The sequence below is a fragment of the Sabethes cyaneus genome, chromosome 1 (assembly GCF_943734655.1).
Source record: "Sabethes cyaneus chromosome 1, idSabCyanKW18_F2, whole genome shotgun sequence".
NCBI classification, from domain to species: Eukaryota; Metazoa; Arthropoda; class Insecta; order Diptera; family Culicidae; genus Sabethes; species Sabethes cyaneus.
The window spans coordinates 49097785-49117980 of NC_071353.1; the positions used below are offsets into that span (position 1 = coordinate 49097785).

At 39.8% G+C, this 20196-nt stretch overlaps 1 protein-coding gene across 1 annotated transcript in view; it reads right to left on the minus strand.

Moving 5' to 3' along the window:
* The window catches only part of LOC128745655 (uncharacterized), a 95411-nt gene that overhangs the window by 1917 nt on the left and 73298 nt on the right, over positions 1 to 20196 (minus strand). Inside the window, exons 2-3 of the mRNA XM_053842733.1 lie at positions 825 to 842; positions 26 to 103 (exon numbers count right to left, since the gene is read on the minus strand). Of these exons, the coding sequence (XP_053698708.1) occupies positions 26 to 103; positions 825 to 842 (96 nt within the window). The remainder of the gene's footprint in view (positions 1 to 25; positions 104 to 824; positions 843 to 20196) is intronic.

Sequence of the window (20196 nt, forward strand, 5' to 3'; positions counted from 1 at the left end):
AACAAATAAAAGGAAGGGGACCTACTTGGCGATCCTTCATCTTTGACATCTTGCACGATCCGCCGCACGCTCTGGGTGAACTTTCCGACCAAGTTGGACGAAGCTGAACCTATCGGAAAGGCATTGGAGTTTTCCGCTCACAACCCCGCAGCATACCGATGCCCGAGGAAAGGAACAGAAAATCAAAATAATTAAATGAGCAAATTTTATACAGCGCGTACCATAAATCAATTATGCAACTTGATAGAATGAAGTTGTAACATTTTTCATTCCGCAAAAATGCAATTTTCTTCCCATCGGCGGAAGCGGATACCTGGAGGAGTTATGACGGAGGTGAAAAAATGCAGCGTGGCTTCGAGTTATGCTTTTTCACGGTTCATAATTCATGGGTTGTGCGTCAAATATCTCCTCCATGCATCTTACACTTTTTTTGCCGAGCTGGTGGTAAAGAGAGAACGAGATCGGCCGGATAATAAAATGTGGCGCGTTAGAATTCGGGCAATTTAAAAATAAGTTATGGCCACACAGATTGGATAGTGATACCCACGCCTCGTACTGTTGCTCTCATTTCGTGCTTCCATTCGCGTTCAGTTCATTGCGCTTCCGTTGGGGTGGCACCAATTGATCAATTATTTAATTTTTTTTATTAATCGTTATTGCGTCGGTTCGGAACCGATGCATATTTCAACAGCTTTACCGCATTTATCCTAAATACCGTTCGATCGTAAATTGGCCGACGGCGTAGACTTACTCGCGTTATGACGCCCTTATGATATCACCTCCAATGGTTGTCTGTCATCTGTTGGCAGTTCGCTAATACTTACCGTAATGCTTGGGAGAGTCTGGAAGAATTCAAGAAACAATGGCTTAATAGCTTGTGAGTGGCAGGAATAGAGACAATAAATTAACATCAAATTACGGAAACGTAGGCCGGTGGCAGTGTACAACGCCTACGCACTAGCACTGCGGTATGCAGCAAAGGTTGACCTTGAATGTCTCGCATGGCATAGTATGTACTTTGGTGCGTACCGCTGCGCTGGTTAGGACACACTTACTACTCGCTTTTGGAGGTGTTTTCTATGGGTGTGTATGGTGCATGCAGCTGGTGTTCTATTGTAAGGGTTTCCCTGTAGTAACAGTGTAGTGTGATGTTAGTATATGCGGTTTCCTAAAAGAAACTGTACAGGGGTTTTACGTTTACTAAAATCAGAAACCTTATGGAATGGATTCGATAGAGTAGAATTCAACGGTGTCCAATTGATAACCATTTTTATCTGAATAGAGTATGAGAAACAGTACGCTTTACATACGACTTGATTCTGGTGTAGAGGAAAGAAGGCGAAGGAAGACATTGCAGGAACACTGAATACTATTTTTGCTTCATAAATCAGGGTTGTATAATAAAATCAGATTCGATCGAATCTACGATATGGAAAAATCTTTGTGTTGTGTTGTCGCAAAAGACCACTCTTAGCTGCTTATTAATTAAAACTTATTTTATAGTTATTTGAACAAAAATAGGAGAGAATCTCCATTAAACATTCGTCGTAGCCGGTTGTGTTTCATCGTGGTAGTTCTTGTCCGCTGGCGTTCCTACACTTTAAGGGCATTTTGAGTAGTATCAACCTAGCTTTAGCTAAATCCCACCTATTACGGGTAGAATCATTTAAGAGTGTAGACTGAAGCTGACAAGCCAGCTGGAAATGTTTTTGTGCACCGAACTGTCAGCGCGAATTGGGAGAGAACTGTCACTGTAAGCCAGGCTAGCTTGATTCAACAAAACAAGGAAATTATTTATTTGCGATAAACCCTTCTCAAACTCGTGTATGCTGAGTTGTTTTAAATGGTACTATGTATAAGAATTTTTTGCATCAAAAATAAGAAAAAGAATCAAACGAAAACAATCAATCTGTCATTGAGCTGGCTTCTCTCCCTCAGGAATTGAGCATACTGTAGGACGTACCTCACCTTCTGTTTATGGTTGGTGTTAGTGTTCGACATCGGAACGAAAATTGAAGTCCGGGTTCCGGTCCGGTTAAAAATCGGACTTTTTTATTCTGACTTTATTGCGGTCCGATTTGGCTCTGTTCTGGGTCCGGAAATTCGTCCCGATATCTTACCGGGCCGGACCGTAACCCGGACTTCAATTTTCGTTCCGATGTCGAACACTAACAAGTGATGTGGTATTCCAATCAATTCATTTTGCTTGTGCGGCATTGATCGGGGTCTCCAGATTGACGCTGCATACACTGTCCTGAAAGCTGCATTTGATCGTGTCGACCATGGGATATTACGTGCTAAGTGTGATAAACTCGGAGTATCTGTCACGATGGTTGCATGGATAAAATCGTACCTACGGGATCGTAAAATTGCTTTGAAACTGGGAACGTCACAATCTTGCTGGTTTAGTAACAACTCCGGAGTCCCTCAAGGTAATATCTTGTGGCCTTTACTGTTTTTGTTGTCTATTACCGCACATGTAACAATTCCAAGTTTTATTACGTTCGTATAGTGGTTTTCATGACCAATTTCATAAAACTGCTAATTAAACTATGAGCTCCACCAGAACTTTCTGATGACCGCTATAAAACTGCCTTCTGACTAAGGGGCCCACTCTTCAGAAGGTTTTCATAACCGCTATGAGAATCAGATCATAAGCTCAAGTAGTCGTATCACGCTCTGCTGAAAGCAGCAAAAAAACCGGTTAAGCTTTCGCTGCTTGACAGCCATCGCCAATATTTAATAAAGCTTTTCGCTTATCGCCTCTGGGTAAAGCTAAATAAGTTCGCCAGCATTATCAACTAGAAAATACATGCGTGAGCAGCAAAGTTATAGTTATGCTGTCAGATTATTCTTATCGATTTGGTTTAGGTATAGCGACCATAATAAAATTGTCCATAGAATATTTCATAAATTTTAAGCAATCGTTGGTTTGCAGCATATGCGCATTTAATTTTATCATGCATATTGATATGATTGGTGGATAAAATCAAAGCACCGCTAAAATTTTGCAATTTTCGAAAACTGGTTGTTTAAACAAAATGAATACACCCAATTCTTTTTTTACACGGGGGATGCGTCCCGTGTAAAACAAAACCGTGCAAAAATAAACCGTGTTATTTTGAGAAACCGTGTAAAAAAATCTGTGTTATTTCGAGAAACCGTGCAAAAAAAGTCGTGCAAAAAAATTCCGCGTAAAAGAATCCGTCCAAAAAAAGAATTGGGTGTACAACTGTTGTTGGCGAAATTTTAGAAAAACCGTGTTATTTCGAGAAACCGTGTAAAAAAAGTCGTGAAAAAAAATCCGCGCAAAAAAAGAATTGGGTATATATTCAGTTTGTCAATCTCAATTTCTAGCAAAATCATTTTAGTTGCTTCCTGTGGCTAGAAAACCGATTGATAATAACTTTCTTTCTGCGAAACACTTTGCTTTGATGAATTTTTGTTTGCAAGCTAAAACAAAATACTAGAATATGGTAATATGGCCTCGCATAAAAAAATTATTTTGGTGTTGAACTGCGGTGTTCTTCACAATAGCAGCAAAAAAATGTTTGGTCAGGGTATTACCGTTTTAATAGCTCTATTAAACTAACGCATTTATTGCGGTTTGACAAGTAACCGCGTTAAGATCAATTTTAATTGATGCGCCATTTTGTATTGTTACGCCACACTTCTGGTAAGTTTATAGCAGACGTGATGCAGCCAACAACCCAAGCAACAACGTGAGTTTTATTGTACTCTTATGACGGTTTTTAAGGCCAATTTTGGTCTTAAATGCCATCATAAAAGTGTAATAAAACCCAAATTGTTACTTGGGAAGTTTTACCGTGGTAATATAAGCAGCCACAATAAATTTGCGTTATTAACAGTTTTATTATGGTTTTCTAGCTTGCTACAAGTGTGTTTGGACTCATATCCTTTCGGTATTGCACAATACCACAATAAAACCAGAGGTAATGATTAATACCGCAATAAAACCTTTATAAAATTCAAATGTTCAAATGTTACAAAGTTATTACCTCGTGGCACACGATTGTTGTATTCCGATGACACAAAAATCTACCAGGTTATTGAAGGCTACGGTGATAGCTTCCGACTCCAAGCATTAATTGATTTGTTTGCTGAATGGTGCTGCCGCAACTTTTTGACATTAAGCATCACCAATGGCACTGCCATCAGCTTTCTCCGCAAAAAACAGCCTTTGTTGTTTGGTTATCGCATTACCACGCAAGGAAGTTGTCACGGATCTTGGTGGTATTCTGGATACTCAATTGACATTCAGGTAACATTACTCCATGATCATTAACTTGGCTTAATTTTGAGAATAGGAAAAGAATTGGACGATCATGGAACCTTGCTGACCCTCTATTGCTCGCTGGTACGCTCAATTCTGGAGTCTGCCTGCGAGATTTGGGACCCGTATTATGACATCTGGGTGAAACGTATTCAAAAACGTTTTATTCACCGTATTTTTCGCACTCTGCCATGGAGAAATCCCGAGAGCTTGCCACCGTATAATTCTTATTTTTTTTAATTACCTCTGCATTCTTATTGGAACAAAAAACCCCTCGAACAGCGTCGCAAGGGTATAATATCTCAAATGGCCAACAAAATCCTAACAGGTAGCTACGATTATCCCAGCATCCATTATATTGTCCTCTACGCCCGGAATTTACGCCTGTCATTTACGCCTTCTATGAGTAAACGTTCATCGCACTAATTATGGTCAACCCGAATCCATCCGTCGTTTAGCTTTAGCATATAATGAAAATGACAGCAATTTTAATTTTTAGTGTTTGTCTTCTGTTGTTTTGTGTTATTTCAAATCATTGTAAAGTGTACTTAGTTCTTAAGTTTTATATTAATGTGACTATGTGAATGAAAAGATGCTGAGTTTTGTGTCGCTTTGAAAACTGCATTGTGCATTTTCTAAGTGACTTTACCCTGTCATATTAATTATGCATGCACATGCATGCACATTAAGACTATGCATGTCAGATGAAATTATCAATAAATAACAAACAAATAATAAAATAATTTCATTCTAACTAAATGGAAATGGTAAATGGGGCTCCTTATAACTGTGTTTAATTTTGCCGGGAGCTCCATTTTTTCATCACTCTTCTCAATAGATCAACGTTCTTGCGCTTATTTCTAAGTTAACCAAGAATTCAAAAGTATTTTATTGATTAAATTAAGTTTTACTTAGTATAACACAACTTTATTGCGTGTTTAGGACAATTTTTTTCCGAAAATTTCCGGAATTGTTTCGGTGTGGATGTAACACGACATTTCAAACCCCCACTAACATTAGTTTGACTGACGGATTATCGAGTCAAAATTCGATGATCCGGCCATCAATTTGTCAGATTAGCGGGGTGGTACTGTATGATGTAATCAGCCTGCATTAAAAAGTATCAATTGTTGAACAATTTTTCGTTTCATTAAGTTCAATATGAAAAGTTTTTCAAAGATGCTTAGTTATTTATTCACTACGACAAAGCTATCCTACACCTTACCTTTAGCAGCCGAGAGCCGGAGTGGCTCGTGCCGTACCAAGAATTATCCATTGTATCCGGTCCTGGGCTACTTGTCGTCAATTCGTTGCGCGTCTCGACACACGCTAGTCGACTGCAACCTGGTCGAGTCATCTAGCACGTTGGGCCCCTCTATCCCCGGTGTCGGTGGGGTTCTTGAAGAGCACAGATTCAACTGCACAGTCGTCCGGCATCCTTGCGACGTGGCCGGCCCACCGTAGTCTACCAACTTTCGCCAGGTGTACGATGGGAATCTCTCCAAGCAGTGCCTGTAGCTCGTGATTCATACGTCTCCGCCACTCTCCGCTTTCCGTCTGTACTTCGCCAAAAATAGTCCGCAACACCTTTCGTTCAAAAACGGCAAGTGCACGTATGTCTTCCGTAAGTAAAGTCACTGTCTCAAGTCCGTAGAGGACTACCGGTCTGATTAGCGTTTTGTACATCGTCAGCTTTGTGCGGCGGCGTATGCTTCTTGATCGAAACGTCTTGCGAAGGGAAAAGTAGGCTCGATTTCCAGCTTGAATGCGTCGTTGGATCTCCTTACTCGTATTATTGTCGGCGGTGACCAGAGATCCCAAATATACGAACTCATCAACCACTTCCAGTTCATCACCGTCAATAGTCACTGTCCGCGGGAGGCAAATGTGGCTTTCTCTGAAAGTTTTGAATACCATATATTTGGTTTTCGACGTATTGATTTGTAACCCCATCCTTCTGGCCTCCGTTTTTAATCTGACGTATATTGCCTCCGCCGTCCCAAGGTTTCTAGTAATGATGTCGAGGTCGTCTGCGAAGGCTAGGAATTGGTTACTATGGCTGAAGATCGTTCCATTCGTTTCGACCGGATCACACCTTCAATAGCGATATTGAATTACATACAGAACAGTCCATCCCCTTGCCGCAAACCTCTGCACGATTCAAAAGGACTCGAGAGTGTCTCCGAAACGCGCACGTAGCGCAACGCTCGCTCCACAGTAGCTTTAAAAAGCCGCGTCAGTTTGTCCGAAAAACCGTACTCGTGCATTATCTGCCATAGCTGTTCTCGTTCAACTGTATCATGCTGCCCTGAAATCTATGAAAATATGATGCGTGGGCACATTGTACTCTCGACATTTCTGGAGGATTTGTCGGAGAGTAAATCTTTGATCCGTAGTAGCTCGGGCCAGCATAAAACCCGCCTTATACTACCCTACGAATTCTCTAGCTATTGGGGATAGACGACGCTACAAAATCTGGAAGAGTACCTTGTAGGCGACGTAAACCAACGTGATGCCGTGGTAATTACAGCAATCTGGCCGGTCGCCCTCTTTGTAGACGGGACAAACTTTACCTTCCATCAACTTGTCCGGTAGTTTCTCCTCCTCCCAAATCCTGGAAATTAACCATGGAAGTGCTGTTGCTAGCGGTTCTTGGCCATTTTAGTAGAGTTCTGCTGACGCTTGCGGCGGCTCTATTACTCTTCAGTTGACGAATTTCTCGCAGGATCTCTTCGAGATCGGGAGACGGCACGCTGTTGTCGTTTGTAGGTACTCCGAGCTTAACTTCCATTGCGTAGCTGTTGAGGTGCTCATCGAAATACTGTTTCCATCTGTCGATTACCTCGCGCTCGTTTGTTATAAATCCCCTCCCTCGTCCCTACACATATCTGGTTTAGGTGTGTCGTCCTTACGAGTTTGGTTGATTTTCTCGTAAACCTTGCGCGTGTCATTAACCCGGAATATTCAGTTGCTCCAGCTCCTCACGATCTCTGTCCTCCTTCTGGCGCTTTTTCCTCCTTAGGATCGTGGTCAACTCATTTCGCGCTCGTCGATACTTGGTTAAATTCTCTCTCGTCGATATGCTTAGATAGTTTTTCCAAGCTCTTATTTTCCTCACTGTCGCTTGTTGACATTTCCCGTCAAACCAATCATTTCGTGCACTCGAGGTTTCCACCACGGTTGCGGCCTCGTTGACGGCTAAGCGTATCATAATCCATCCGTTTTCGAGGGTCGAACCAACTAGCTCCACAGAGGAAGGCAGAGCTTCATCCAGTACGCGCGCGTAGTGTTCGGTAACTGGCGGGCTGTTTAACTGCCGAATGTTGAACCGAGGAGGGCGCATTTGTCGCGAGGCATGAGTCGTCGATATTTTTGAGCGCACGTGTACTGCTACTAGGGAATGATCCGAGCCAATATCCGCACCCCGTAGGGAGCGTACGTTAGTGATGTTTGAGAAAAAAAAACCACCGTCGATGAGAATATGGTCGATTTGGTTCGAAGTTCGTTGGTCAGGTGATCTCCAGGTGGCTTTGTGGATATCTTTGTGAGAGAAGAAAGTGCTTCTGATCACCAAGCTTCGAGAAGCTGCAAAGTTGATGCATCGCTGGCCGTTATCATTCGTGTCGGCGTGTAGGCTATGGGGCCCGATCACCGGTCTATACATTGCTTCCCTGCCGACCTGGGCGTTCATATCCCCGACGAAGATCTTGATTTTCCGTCGTGAGCAGCTGTCGCACATTGCCTCCAGCTGCGCGTAGAACGCTTCCTTCTCGTCCTCGGGTCTACCTTTGTGTGGACAATGCGCGTCTTTAATGGTCTAGTTGAAGAAACGGCCTTTTATCCCCAACACGCGCATCCTTTCAACCGTACCCATGGCCTACGCTACCTATTCTATTAGCTTTATTAGTATTAGCAAAACTCTAAACTTAATGGCACCACACGAAGAGTTGTTCATGCGACAATAAATCTCGGGTAATTTTTCAAATAGGCCTATGTGACAATGAGAGATTCTCTTCGTGTCTTCTCTCTTGATGCTAATGCATTTTAGCACATCAGCTTTGCACGAATCGGTTGCCGAAGTCACTAGTTAGCTAAATGTTTTAAAAATTTTCTTTTATATACATTTATATACATTGCCGTGCGGAAGAGAGGAGACATGAAGAAAATCCCCCATTGTCAGATAGATCTATTTGAAAAATTACCCGAGATATAAACTAAATATGCTCACCCAATGAAATATATCACTTTGCGCACTAATAAGTGTGACGGAAAGCGTAGAAATGCCAATAACGTGTGATTTTACATTGAAATGATACCCGATTTTCTGTGCACTGCAAAGAATAGCATAATAAAAGTGCAAAGAAGAAGCTACAATATAAAAGTGCACTTTGATACTGAAATTGGTTGTTTTTTACGAGTACGTTAAACAATGCATCTTTAAGGGGAAACCGAAAGTGCCTCAAAGATGGCTGGGTAAATGGCTGCCATTCGAAGCATGTATTGTTTTGCGCCTTAAAAATGCATCTGTATTGGCAGAGCACGCTTTCGCCACGTATTCAGTGCTTCCAGCGCTGTTATAATTTCCTACAACTTGTAATTCAATTTATCGATCTGCTATGTATCAATAAACGCTCAGCAAAACATAATTGCTAATGGAAAATAAATTTAACTGATCATATCGATCATTACGTGTTCATAAAAGCGACCAATGTATAATTTGGAATTAGTTAATAGATATTTGGTTGCGCACATATTTCGTTGCGCTAGCGATTTCCGAAAAAGCAGCAACACAGTATCAAACTTTCGTCACATCAATGAGCTTTTAAAGAGCTTTCAACTTTCGCCGCATCAATGAGCTTAGAGTGAAGTAAACAAACAAAACGCAAATGCAGGAATCAAAAACGCAATCCGATGCAAGCGGATTCATTAAACATCCTAGTGTTCCTACGCATTATTCAGTTGCTGCTGTTAATTTTGATTGAATCGGAATGCCTTGATAAAGAAAACAAACCCTTTTTCGGGATGTTTGTAGTCAGTGTGGTTGGTTGCGGATCAGCTGTTTATGTTTGCAAGCTCCGCTATTTGACATAAATTACCAATACTAATGCAATATTCAAATAAACGTTTAGGTTTTTAACGAACACATGAGATGTACAGTACAGTGTTTGTCGCACTAACACAATAACGTTAGCCACTTTCGGTTCCGCCTTAAATGCAGCACCATAAAATGAGAAAATGAAAAACTCCCATAACAATGCCTCGTTACAATTTTGTTTAAACAACAAAGCGAATACACATGAACTTATTTGTTCGCCATCGCCATTGGTACTAAGGTCAATATAAACGTCACTTGACATTATGAAACAAAACATGTGGACCGAAAATATTTCACATTTGAAAATCATTGTAATGAAAGAGTAGATCAGATTCAAATGTTCCAACTCCACTTGGAATGTACTTGGAATCGCATAGGAAAATCACTGTATGCAACCTGCGCCCGTCTCGCCATGAATCATCTATGCAGTTATAAAATATTTTTTACGGAACTATTTCAAAAGGTCGTTATACCAATTGTTTTTCTGTCAAATGGTCCTTTATGTTTATGCCTATGTTTTTATGGCAAACGTGCTGCATGGCATGCCAAATGAATTTATGTTAAATGGGTGATCGCAGTTCTCATAGTATAGTGACGTGGCGATGATTGATGCGTATGAGAAAGTGAAGTTTTGTAAATTATGCCTAATGTTCATTATGCCTATCGTCCATTATGCCTAACGCCCATTATGCCTAATGTTCGTACTGCTTAATGCTTAACGTCGCGCACCCATTCAATTCACTGTTCTGTCGGGAACGTCGATTATATTTAAGCACTTATCGTCTACTCCAAAATAATAATAAAAATAATGTCTTTCAAAGGTCCAAACATGATAGAAACGTAGCCGAAAATATTACTAAAACATAATACAAAAAAAGCAATGACGATACAGAAAAAAGAAATAAAAATTTAACACATCTAAATGAAAATCGAAATATACATAGTAAATCGTAGAGAAATGATAGAAAAATGCAATACACTACAAAAATGAAATACGCTTTTCAATTGATTTTTTCCATTTTACCTGCGATGTGCTGTTAGTGGAAGTTTTCGTTTTTTATGTAAGGTACAAAGGTAAAATTTAGGATGTTGGTACAGAAATTACAAACTCTTTTTGAGCAGACCAATAAGGTGCAACTGTTTAAGAACTTCGTAACAATCAATAGCATTTTAACAAGCCTGTTATTTACTTGCTGCCATGCTCACTGATAGTGTTATTAAGGCCGTAAACAAAATTCCACTATTATAGGAACATTTTTCACTATTAAAGAACCATTACCACTACTATAGGAGCACAGAGTAATGTCAGGAAAAGCAATTTTCAGATATATTAACCAACAGAATGGTATAATTTTTGTATGTGTTTAAAGCCAATATTATGGTGCATCATATTATCATAAAGATCAATTGAAAGCTGAATAATTGATCATTAAAATTCTCAGTAAATACTATCCCCCAACATAATCCCACTATTACTGGAGCATCTACCCTACTTTCCTTTAAAAGTTGTTTGATTTACCTGAACCGACCTCAACCTGATTTTTTTGAATAGTATAAATTCTTTCTTTAACTAAACAGCCTTCAGTAAAAAAAAATTGTCTTTTGATATACAGAATAAATTTGTAGAACATTATTTATAAGCACTAAAAAATCGTGTCCAATGTTATTGAGTAGAATTGATTTTAAAAATGCTCTTTTTAAACAGACCGTTATATTTCGCAACCAGTAAGAGATAGAAAGTTACTTTATACCTCAAAGTTATTTATTTTAGCTTTTCTATAAGTTTTCTGGAGAAAACTACGCTATATTGAAAAAAAAAAAAAATAAAAGTTTGTGTCACCCTAATAGGTGAATTCACGGTCATACTAATAATGACAAAAGTAGCGCCATATTTTAATAATAAACTTCTTTAAGGGCACTGGCCTTTAAATCTAAAGCATTTTTAGGCAAATGCTAATGATCACATTGTTGCGATTCAACACGACTCTGACCGCCGACGTACCGTAAGTTTGTAGATTTGTAATTTTGTGTTCACAATTTTGTTTACTTCAATTTTCGGACATTTTTCGTTGCTCTTTATGACGTGTTTCTGCTGTCATTTGTAGTCTTTTTTGCTATTTCTTGTTGCTTCTGTCGTTCGTTTCGCCGTTTCTTCATCACTTTTTCTGCATCTATTTATAGTCACTGTTTTGTTACTTCTTTGACGTTTCTCGGCTTCTTTTCATCGTATTTTCATCGTCTGTTCGGCTGCCTGTCATCATTTTTTCGTCGTCTTTTCGCTGTCCTTTAGCTGGTTGCCCCTCCGCCGTCTTTTTGTCGCCTATTTATTCGTTCTTTCGTCCTTTTTCGTCACCTCATTGCTGTCTTTTCGTCGTCTTCTCATCGCTCTGTCTTAGTTTTGGAGTCTTTTGATGATCTTTTTGATAGCTTTTTATGGCACTTTCGTCGTTTTTCGACGTCTGTTTTTGGAATTTTTTGTCACATTTTTTGACAGCTTTTTGTAATTTTGGTCGTCTTTTTTATTACTGTTTGGGCGTCTTTTAGTCACTTTCTCTTCGTCTTTTGTAGTCGTTTTGCCGTTTTTTGTTATTTTTGCGTTACTTGTTCGCCATTTTTTCATCGCTCTCTGTTGTCGAAAATGGCCTGTTGGCTGTTTATCAGAGGTTGGAAAATTCGCAAAATGAATAGAGTAGGGCGGGGCACAAGTGCGATGTTTGAAGTTGTCATCAATTTTCGTGAGATATAAAGAAGGACAACAACATAATATATTTTATAATGATGCAGTGACTCAATGTCTTCACATTCAACTATAAATCATCTGCGGTAATAGTGTTTTGCAAAATAAATTCTTCTTTCTTCTGATCAAGTACAGATTCGCACTTTTACCACACCAGAGGGGCAAAAGTTCGAAGCTAGACTCCATGAAATTAGCCCAGCAGTAGCTAACAAAACCATATTATCTTCAATCTGCGTTATGTTTCGGTAAGGAATATTCTGAATTTACACCTTTTCTATTTTGCGCTGGTGTATTGCAGCCTCCGTTAGATCGAAACTTTTCCAACCCTTTGTTTTTTGTTTCATCAGCGGAAACACGTTGTTTTTCTTCGGCCAACATCTGTAGAGCACACAGTTTTCTGCAGATCTTTCATTTCTAGCATCTGTAATATAGTGCCTAAAGCTGTATATAATTAGCTATACATTTTTGCCTCGTCCATGAATCGTACTTTTGCCCCGTCCGTGAATCGAACTTTTACCCCACTAGCCGCTTGACGGGGTTAGATAAAATTATGGAAAAGAGAAATATATTTTATAAATTATTTTCGCCGTATTTTCAAAACAGATATCTGAGTGATATAAAACGCTTCTACAAATTTTCAACAAGTAATATCCTCCTGTTAATATCGTATTTACCGTATAACGAAAAATTACATCAAAACCGCCCTAAAATAACATTTGCACGTAACTCGGCAACTATGCTTCGTAAGCAACCAAAGTTTACGTTAGATTCAAGCTGTCAAAGTAGTCACCCATCCATGCCAATGTAGAAAATTTACTCGGAATCTGCACCGATAAATCATTGAATCGCACTTTTACCCACATCGCACTTTTACCCCTCCTTACTCTATATACACCGAGCATTGGCAAACAATTTTATCATGAGAAAACAGAGATGCGAATGGTTCAATTCGCCTATAACTAATGAGTCACAAACATTCACGCATACGAATACGAATATCGAGTGCAATGCAAAAGTGCGAATTAACATCTTCTGCTGCTTCTGAAGCAACTAACACTACTTTAAACTATTCTCTTTTCATGGTGATGTTATTTTGAATGCTTTCTGGCATTCCCGGGTATTCTATACCCGCTAAATCGGCCACACTCAATGTTCAATATTCAATTTTTGAACGAATTCCGATGTTCACAATGAGGTGATGGATGCTTTATCTGTAATGCAGGCGAATAGTGTATGTTCATGAGAGATGTTCATCAGTAATCATTTTTTCGCGAATTCTCCAACCCCTGCTGTTTTTTCTTCGTCTTCCTGTCGTCTTTCTGTCGCATTTTTGTTCCTTATTCATCACTTTTTTGCAGGTTTTGTCACCTTGCCACTCTCACCTTCGCTAAGTCTATATTTTCGGCCAAATATTAAGAATTTTTCAGTTTGCCCAAATCTACATTTTTCGCATTAAACATTTACTTTTCCTCAAGGGAAATGTAAGCCGACTGCTGTACTGTCGATAAAAAAAAGCGAAAGAAAGTAAATCCAAATCGTTAATTTTTCCGGAAAAGGAAAGTTTTCGATTCACCATCGCTTATTTTAAAAATGTATTGAACGAAGTATTGTGGAACAGTTTCTTTAGTGGAAATGTAAGAAAAAAATTTTCTATGAAAAATATTATCTGGAATAAATTTTCCACTGTGTTGGAAAACTGCTAAGAGCTAAGCCTGCTGTGCTTTTTCATATGAAGCTTTTTTAAAACATAGTTTTTCAGTGGGCCCCCATTTCAAGCAGTAAATTAAACGTAAATATAATCTCCACAAAAAGTTTAGGTACTCTTGCACTTCCAAGTGCTTCAAAGCTCAAAATTCAAAGCTTTATACAGATAATTTACGAAGTACCATGCTTAGATACTAGGTAGAATGTTCATAGTAGGGGGAGTATTTACAAACATCTAAGAAAACTGTTTTTACCGGTCCACAGGGTACAGGTACTTTAATGGAAACTTTAGGTTTTAAGCATTCAGTGACAGGTGATTTCAACTTTTGAACCGACCTGTCAGAAATTCAGCTGAAAATTTTGATATCTATTTAATATATGATAGAAATTGTTATTTCACAATATTTGTTTCGCCATTTTAAACCGTGTCTTGTTTAAATCAAAAAGATCAAGGTAAATAACCTGAATTTTGTCGTCGGATCCATGTTATTCTCTTTACAATTTGGAGGTTGGTGGTTCAGCCCTTAAAACACTGTAAATTTTTTTAAACCATGTTTATAAAAAACGTATTTGCATACCAGCTGACCAGTTTCCAAATGTAACGCGATTCGAAATGGCGAATTGGTGGTGTAAAATGGCATATTAGATTATGATGCAAAAATATGTAAATTTTCAGCCGAATCGGAAAAAGTCGTTGTTTTCAGTAGTGGAGTAGCAGATGATCAACATTAAGCAAACTGTATTTTCATCACAGCGATACAATTCGGCGAAATTAACAGACCGGACCAGAGCACTCTATACAGGTGGAATGCAGTAAGTACAGGGAGTTGGTAACTTTTTACAAGTTTTTGTTAACCGGGTTGAAGTTTTGGGTCTGAAAAATCATCATCGATCATTGTCGAAATACAAACATGTGCTCCTAATCAAGTCCAGAAGCGGTAAACCCACAGTGCCTGTTCGAAAAAACGGATGCGAGATAATTGGATGAGATTGGCCGTGATTAGTATTAACCCAACAGTTGAAACATAATGCATAGGTTTATTTAGAAGTAGCTGCCTTTGTTTGTGCTAGGTGTAATTTAAAGATAAGAAAATGTTCGGTCTTACCAACTATTTTCTTAGAGTTACAATTGTTGATTGGATTACCTGAAACTAGAAGAAGACATGGCTATAGAAATTGTTTGCTAATGGGTCTTCTTAAACCACATCGATTCAAATTACCAAAGCTATCAACTACGACTACTTTGTGGTTTGTGAATCTAGTATTACTGAAATGAAAAAAACGGATCCGTTTAAATAATTAAAAATGGTTCAACATCTAATTACTCTAACCAGGATTGTTTAATATGCAATTAGATGGGTGATGTTTCTTGGCTTGTGATGAATAAATAACTAGGTATTGCGTGCTCGGATGTTATTACATTCTATTGTATTCAGCCTATTTTCAGTCGCCCTAGTTGATTTGAGATTAGTCGGTTAAGAACTCTACACAGTTTTAGTATACCTAAATCATAAAATCAAAAGGTTGCAATTATTTCCGAGCGGCTTAGTAGAACTCACGAATTACCGGGAACAAATCGGAAACAAATTCCTTTTAGTTTTACTATATTTTATTATCGTTACGTATACGCGTATTTCAGCTACGACTTATAGCTTTCTTCAGCGTGTGGATAGTTTCTGCGGAAAAACTGATAAAAAGGTCACCCCAGCGGTGTCGCTGTACAGGATTCTGGAAATTTTTTTCCAGAATCGTGTGCTATGCTGCAACACGGAGGACGGTTAGAAGTGCGTTACAATCGCCGCAGGGGTTTCGCAAGGTTCCATACTGGGCCCGGTGTTGTGGAACGTTATGTATGACGAGGTGTTGAAGCTAAAGTTCCCGGCAGGGGTCGTGATAGTCGGCTTTGCGGACGACATCACCTTGGAAGTCTACGTTGAAACTATCAGAGAGGTTGAGTTGACGGCTGCCCACTCTATAAGCATTGTCGAAGATTGGATGTGCTTCAGGAAACTGGAGCTAGCGCATCATAAAACGGAGGTTATCGTGGCGAACAACCGCAAGTCAATCCAGCAAGCAAATATCAGCGTCGGGGACTACACTATTTCGTCAACGCGGTCCTTAAAACTCCTGGGAGTCATGGTCAACGACAAGCTCAAGTTCGGGAGTCACGTCGACTATGCCTGCAAGAAGGCTTCCACAGCTATTTCGGCATTGTCTCATATGATGTCTAATAGCTCTGCGGTATATGGCAGCAAGCGAAGGCTTTTAGCCAACGTGGTCCAGTCCATACTTAGGTATGGATCAGTGTGGTCATCGGCGTTAGGAATCAAAAGCTATCTAGGTAAACTGGAAAGTACTTATCGTCTCATGTGCGTGAGATTGGCGAGTGCGTATCGCACAGTTTCATATGACGCAATCTGTACCTTAGCGGGCATGATGCCTATTGGCATCATCATCAGTGAGAACGTAGAGTGCTTCAACCAACGTGGAACTAGAAGCATACGGTACGCAAGATCGGCCTCGATGACCACATGGCGGTGGGTATGGTCTGATTCCACAAAGGGCCGGTGGACACACCGACTTATTCTGAAAGTATCTGGGTGGGTCGACAGGCACCACGGCGAATTCAACTTCCACCTGACACAGATCTGCACCTGACAGTATCTGCACAAGTTTGGGCAAGCTCCGATGTCTGGGGAGCGGTCAATGCGGCTACTACCCAGATTGTACTTGAGCTACAAAACCGCTGGAGAGCCGATCAACGGCGAGTAAACAGCCTAACTACCATAGTCCAGTAGTTATCTAAGAGGGTGCGTTAAGCACAATAGCCCCTCCCTGAAGTAATACCGATAAGGTGGTGCCAGGGGGGATTGAGGCTGGAGACTCGAGTAGGGTTTTAGTGGGTCTGGATCCTCAAGCCTCATTAGGGGGGTCGGGATACCTAACCTCACTCCCTGAGTTATCTTCTCAGGTTTCTGATAGTACCGTATCTTCTAAGGTGGTGAGCAGATTTCCCTACTCGTTAAAAAAAACACACACACACTAGATAGAAGTTTTACAAGAAGGTACCTTGAGGAGCGGAGAAGATGAACACCCGTTTGCACGGAGTGGGAGAATGCTGCGGTCACCAACACGGAACCAAGCCGTTCCGCCAACCTAATCCAGCCAACTAATCAATCAGACAAAGCCAGGAGGCTCATCCAGAGAGCAAGAACAGACGAAGACGGAGAAGCGTTCCGAGCCGGGTAATAAAACAGAGTAATTCGGCTTGTTTTAAAGAGCTCTATGAGAATATTAATACCATTCCGCGACGCTGGTGATGATGGAGAAAATAAAAGGCTTTCTAAGATGTACCCGGACAAGTTAAAAGTTATTGTGAGGGGAAATTTTCGGAGCAATAGTCATATCTGAAGCATGCTAGAGTTGAGTGTATTTACAATATTTCTGAATAGAGTAGGTACTGCATTATTTTTTGTATTTACGCTGCAGTAAATCTGTAACTTATTCGATGGAAAACGAATGTTCATTTATCAATAAAAAAAAGTTTACAGAACATTGGCAGTGGAAATTGGTCAATTTTTATCATTGGAATTTGAAAACAGGAAAAAAAATCAGTGTATATGTTCCCAAAAATAATTCCCTTCTTATTTTTCTCGTGAAACAACCAAACGAATATCAACAGCTTTGTAGTTACGACATTATACACTGAAACCTGACATGCGATATACACGAGGGAGGGAATCTAATCATAAACGAGAACGAGATCAGGTTCAGGTTGATACAGGGTACTCTTCTATACCCTTTTTAACAAATTGAGAACGTTAAAGGAATCCTTTGCCTGCAAACAGCAACCTGCTTTTCGCTCAACGACAGATTACATGTATACTTTGCGACCGATTCTAGGTATGTTTCGAAAAAAAAATGCAAATCATTCGTTTGTAGTTTTCTAGGCGGCATACGATTCAGTTAAACGAAATAAGCTATGGTATATCGTCCTTGTGTAGTTTAAGACCTGATCCAATCTCACCTGCCTTTTGGCTTTTGGTTTCATAATGGAATTGTTGCTGCTGGCGCATTTCTGTATCAATCGATGAATAATATTTTTATATCAGCAGTATAATTTTGATGTCTCTTTTTTCATACAAAGTTTATACTTCTGGTTTGACATCAATCTGTTTCACACCTCCGTATCGAACATATAATTTAAAGTAATTAGGTAAATATGTGACTCCATTTTTAGCCCCAACAATTATGACGCCACGTCAGAGTTTTATATTTCAATGCAAACAATTATTCTCAATATGATCAACAAAGGAAATGATCGTTCAATTAATTATATGGGTGCACTCGGCTATTGTCAGGATTGTCACCTCTCAATCAAAATCGCTGATGTAAATTGAAACTATGAATTGCCTTATTTCCGCATTATATTTGCGAATAATTGCTGTAAGGTTAATCAAAGCGCAAAATCCTCGTTGAATCATGTGTTTAGCAGCAATTATCCGGATTGCACGGGCAAACTATTTGATCGAAGCCGAAACCCGCTGCTGTGCGTTGCGTTCCCGTGTAATTAAAGTAAACCTCGAATTATTTACAACGCAGGTAAATCACACAGATTATTGATGTGCGGAAAAAATACGCGTGTAAAAAATGTCTTTGGGGTGTTGTTCCAATTTTATGGGTACTGCATTTAAACTACCGCGAGCGCCTCGTATGGAAAAGACGCGAATAAATACATATTGCTATTGTTCGCTCGGCGGCTTTTGCATCATCACCTTCTCACTGATTCGGTTTGACTGTGGGGTAAAACAACACAACCGACAGAGTTTCCAAAGTATTCTTTTATGTTTGTTTTATGTGGTGTCACTCTCCGTATGTCATACATTTACGCAAAGTTTAATTCAGGACGTAAAAGTTATACGAGAGATAGACATTTTAAATTGTTCAACTGCCATTATTTGACTACGCCAAACCCTGGCAGACGAATTTAAATATTCTTTTGTTTTACATTATGTTACGCGTTCACGGTTCTAGTTGAAGCGCGAACAGAGATGATTGCTTCCATGATGGATCTACCGAGCGCGAATCGCATCCAGCTGTTCGCCTGCCTGCATTGAATAGGGCTCTGGTAAGTTGCGTGAACTTGATTTTTTCAAATCGGATTCTCGCACACAGCGCACGGCACGACCACTGCACTACAACCTTGCCCACGGTCACCATCGAAATGGCTTGCCGGTGTTGTTCTGCCGTTGGCTGTGATGGGAAGATCGGAAGCAGATTAATTCAGCTGCCAGCGTATGTCATACTAAAAGATTGTTTGAATAAAAATTTGCTTTTCGATGGTCAAGATTTGCACCGTACACAAACAAGTTTAAAAGATTGCAACTCTTGGGGGTTGCACTTGGTTGTCGACTGTGAGCTACGCTAAGTGACCCCTGTGAGTGGGTTTTAACATTTTCCAGCTATCCGGGTCTGTATCACGATTTTGGTTTAGCATTCATTGTTTTTTATTTTTTCGTTAAAGCAAGAGACGTGTTCGGTCGTCACGTTCATGACTATAAAACATAATTTAGTATTAGTTGTAGGTGCTGAGATACTGCGAATAATAAACGTAATCCCTTCATGATTTGCAGATTTCTGGAAACTTTGCATTTGGCCACAGTGTAATAACTATGACGTCGCTCTTGAGGAACAAAGTGAACAGAAAACTGTTTGTCGCGTCAGTCAGGGCTGTTCTAGGAGTGTATTGACCTTACTTATTAACAGCATTTGTCAAGGCAATACCAAGATGGAAGTATGAGTAAAGCTTGAATCAAGAAGAATCAGAAATTCTATCCGCACGTTTTATTTCTCTTCCTTCAGCAATGCACTTGGTGGCAGGTATTCCTACTCCGAAATACACGAATCTTATCACATTACATACATCAACACACACTAATTGCATTCTTTCTCGCGATAGAATTAATCTGCTCACGCTAATACGTCGCTAATCTGCATCGGGAATAAGCAACTGTGGGATTTCCGAATCTCTAATACCCGTTTTTAATTCTATCTGGCGTGGATCAAACGCAAACGGCAGAGCAGACGTAGTCTCAAGGGTCAACTTTCAACAGATACCACGTGCGTCACTCCCACGCCTATATACAGCGGCAGGCAGAACAATAGGTCTGTCACAGTGAATTAAACGCATTTATTTTAGCATAGCGTCCGGCTTATTTTCTATCTCAAGGAAGTAATAAACCAGAACCACTGCTGGTAAATATTGGAAAATCCCAACTTCGTTGCCTTGTCTTAAATTTTTCCAAAACATGTGTTTCACTTTTTTTTAAAGTTCCACTTTTTTTGCTAATTCTAAATAGAATTTTT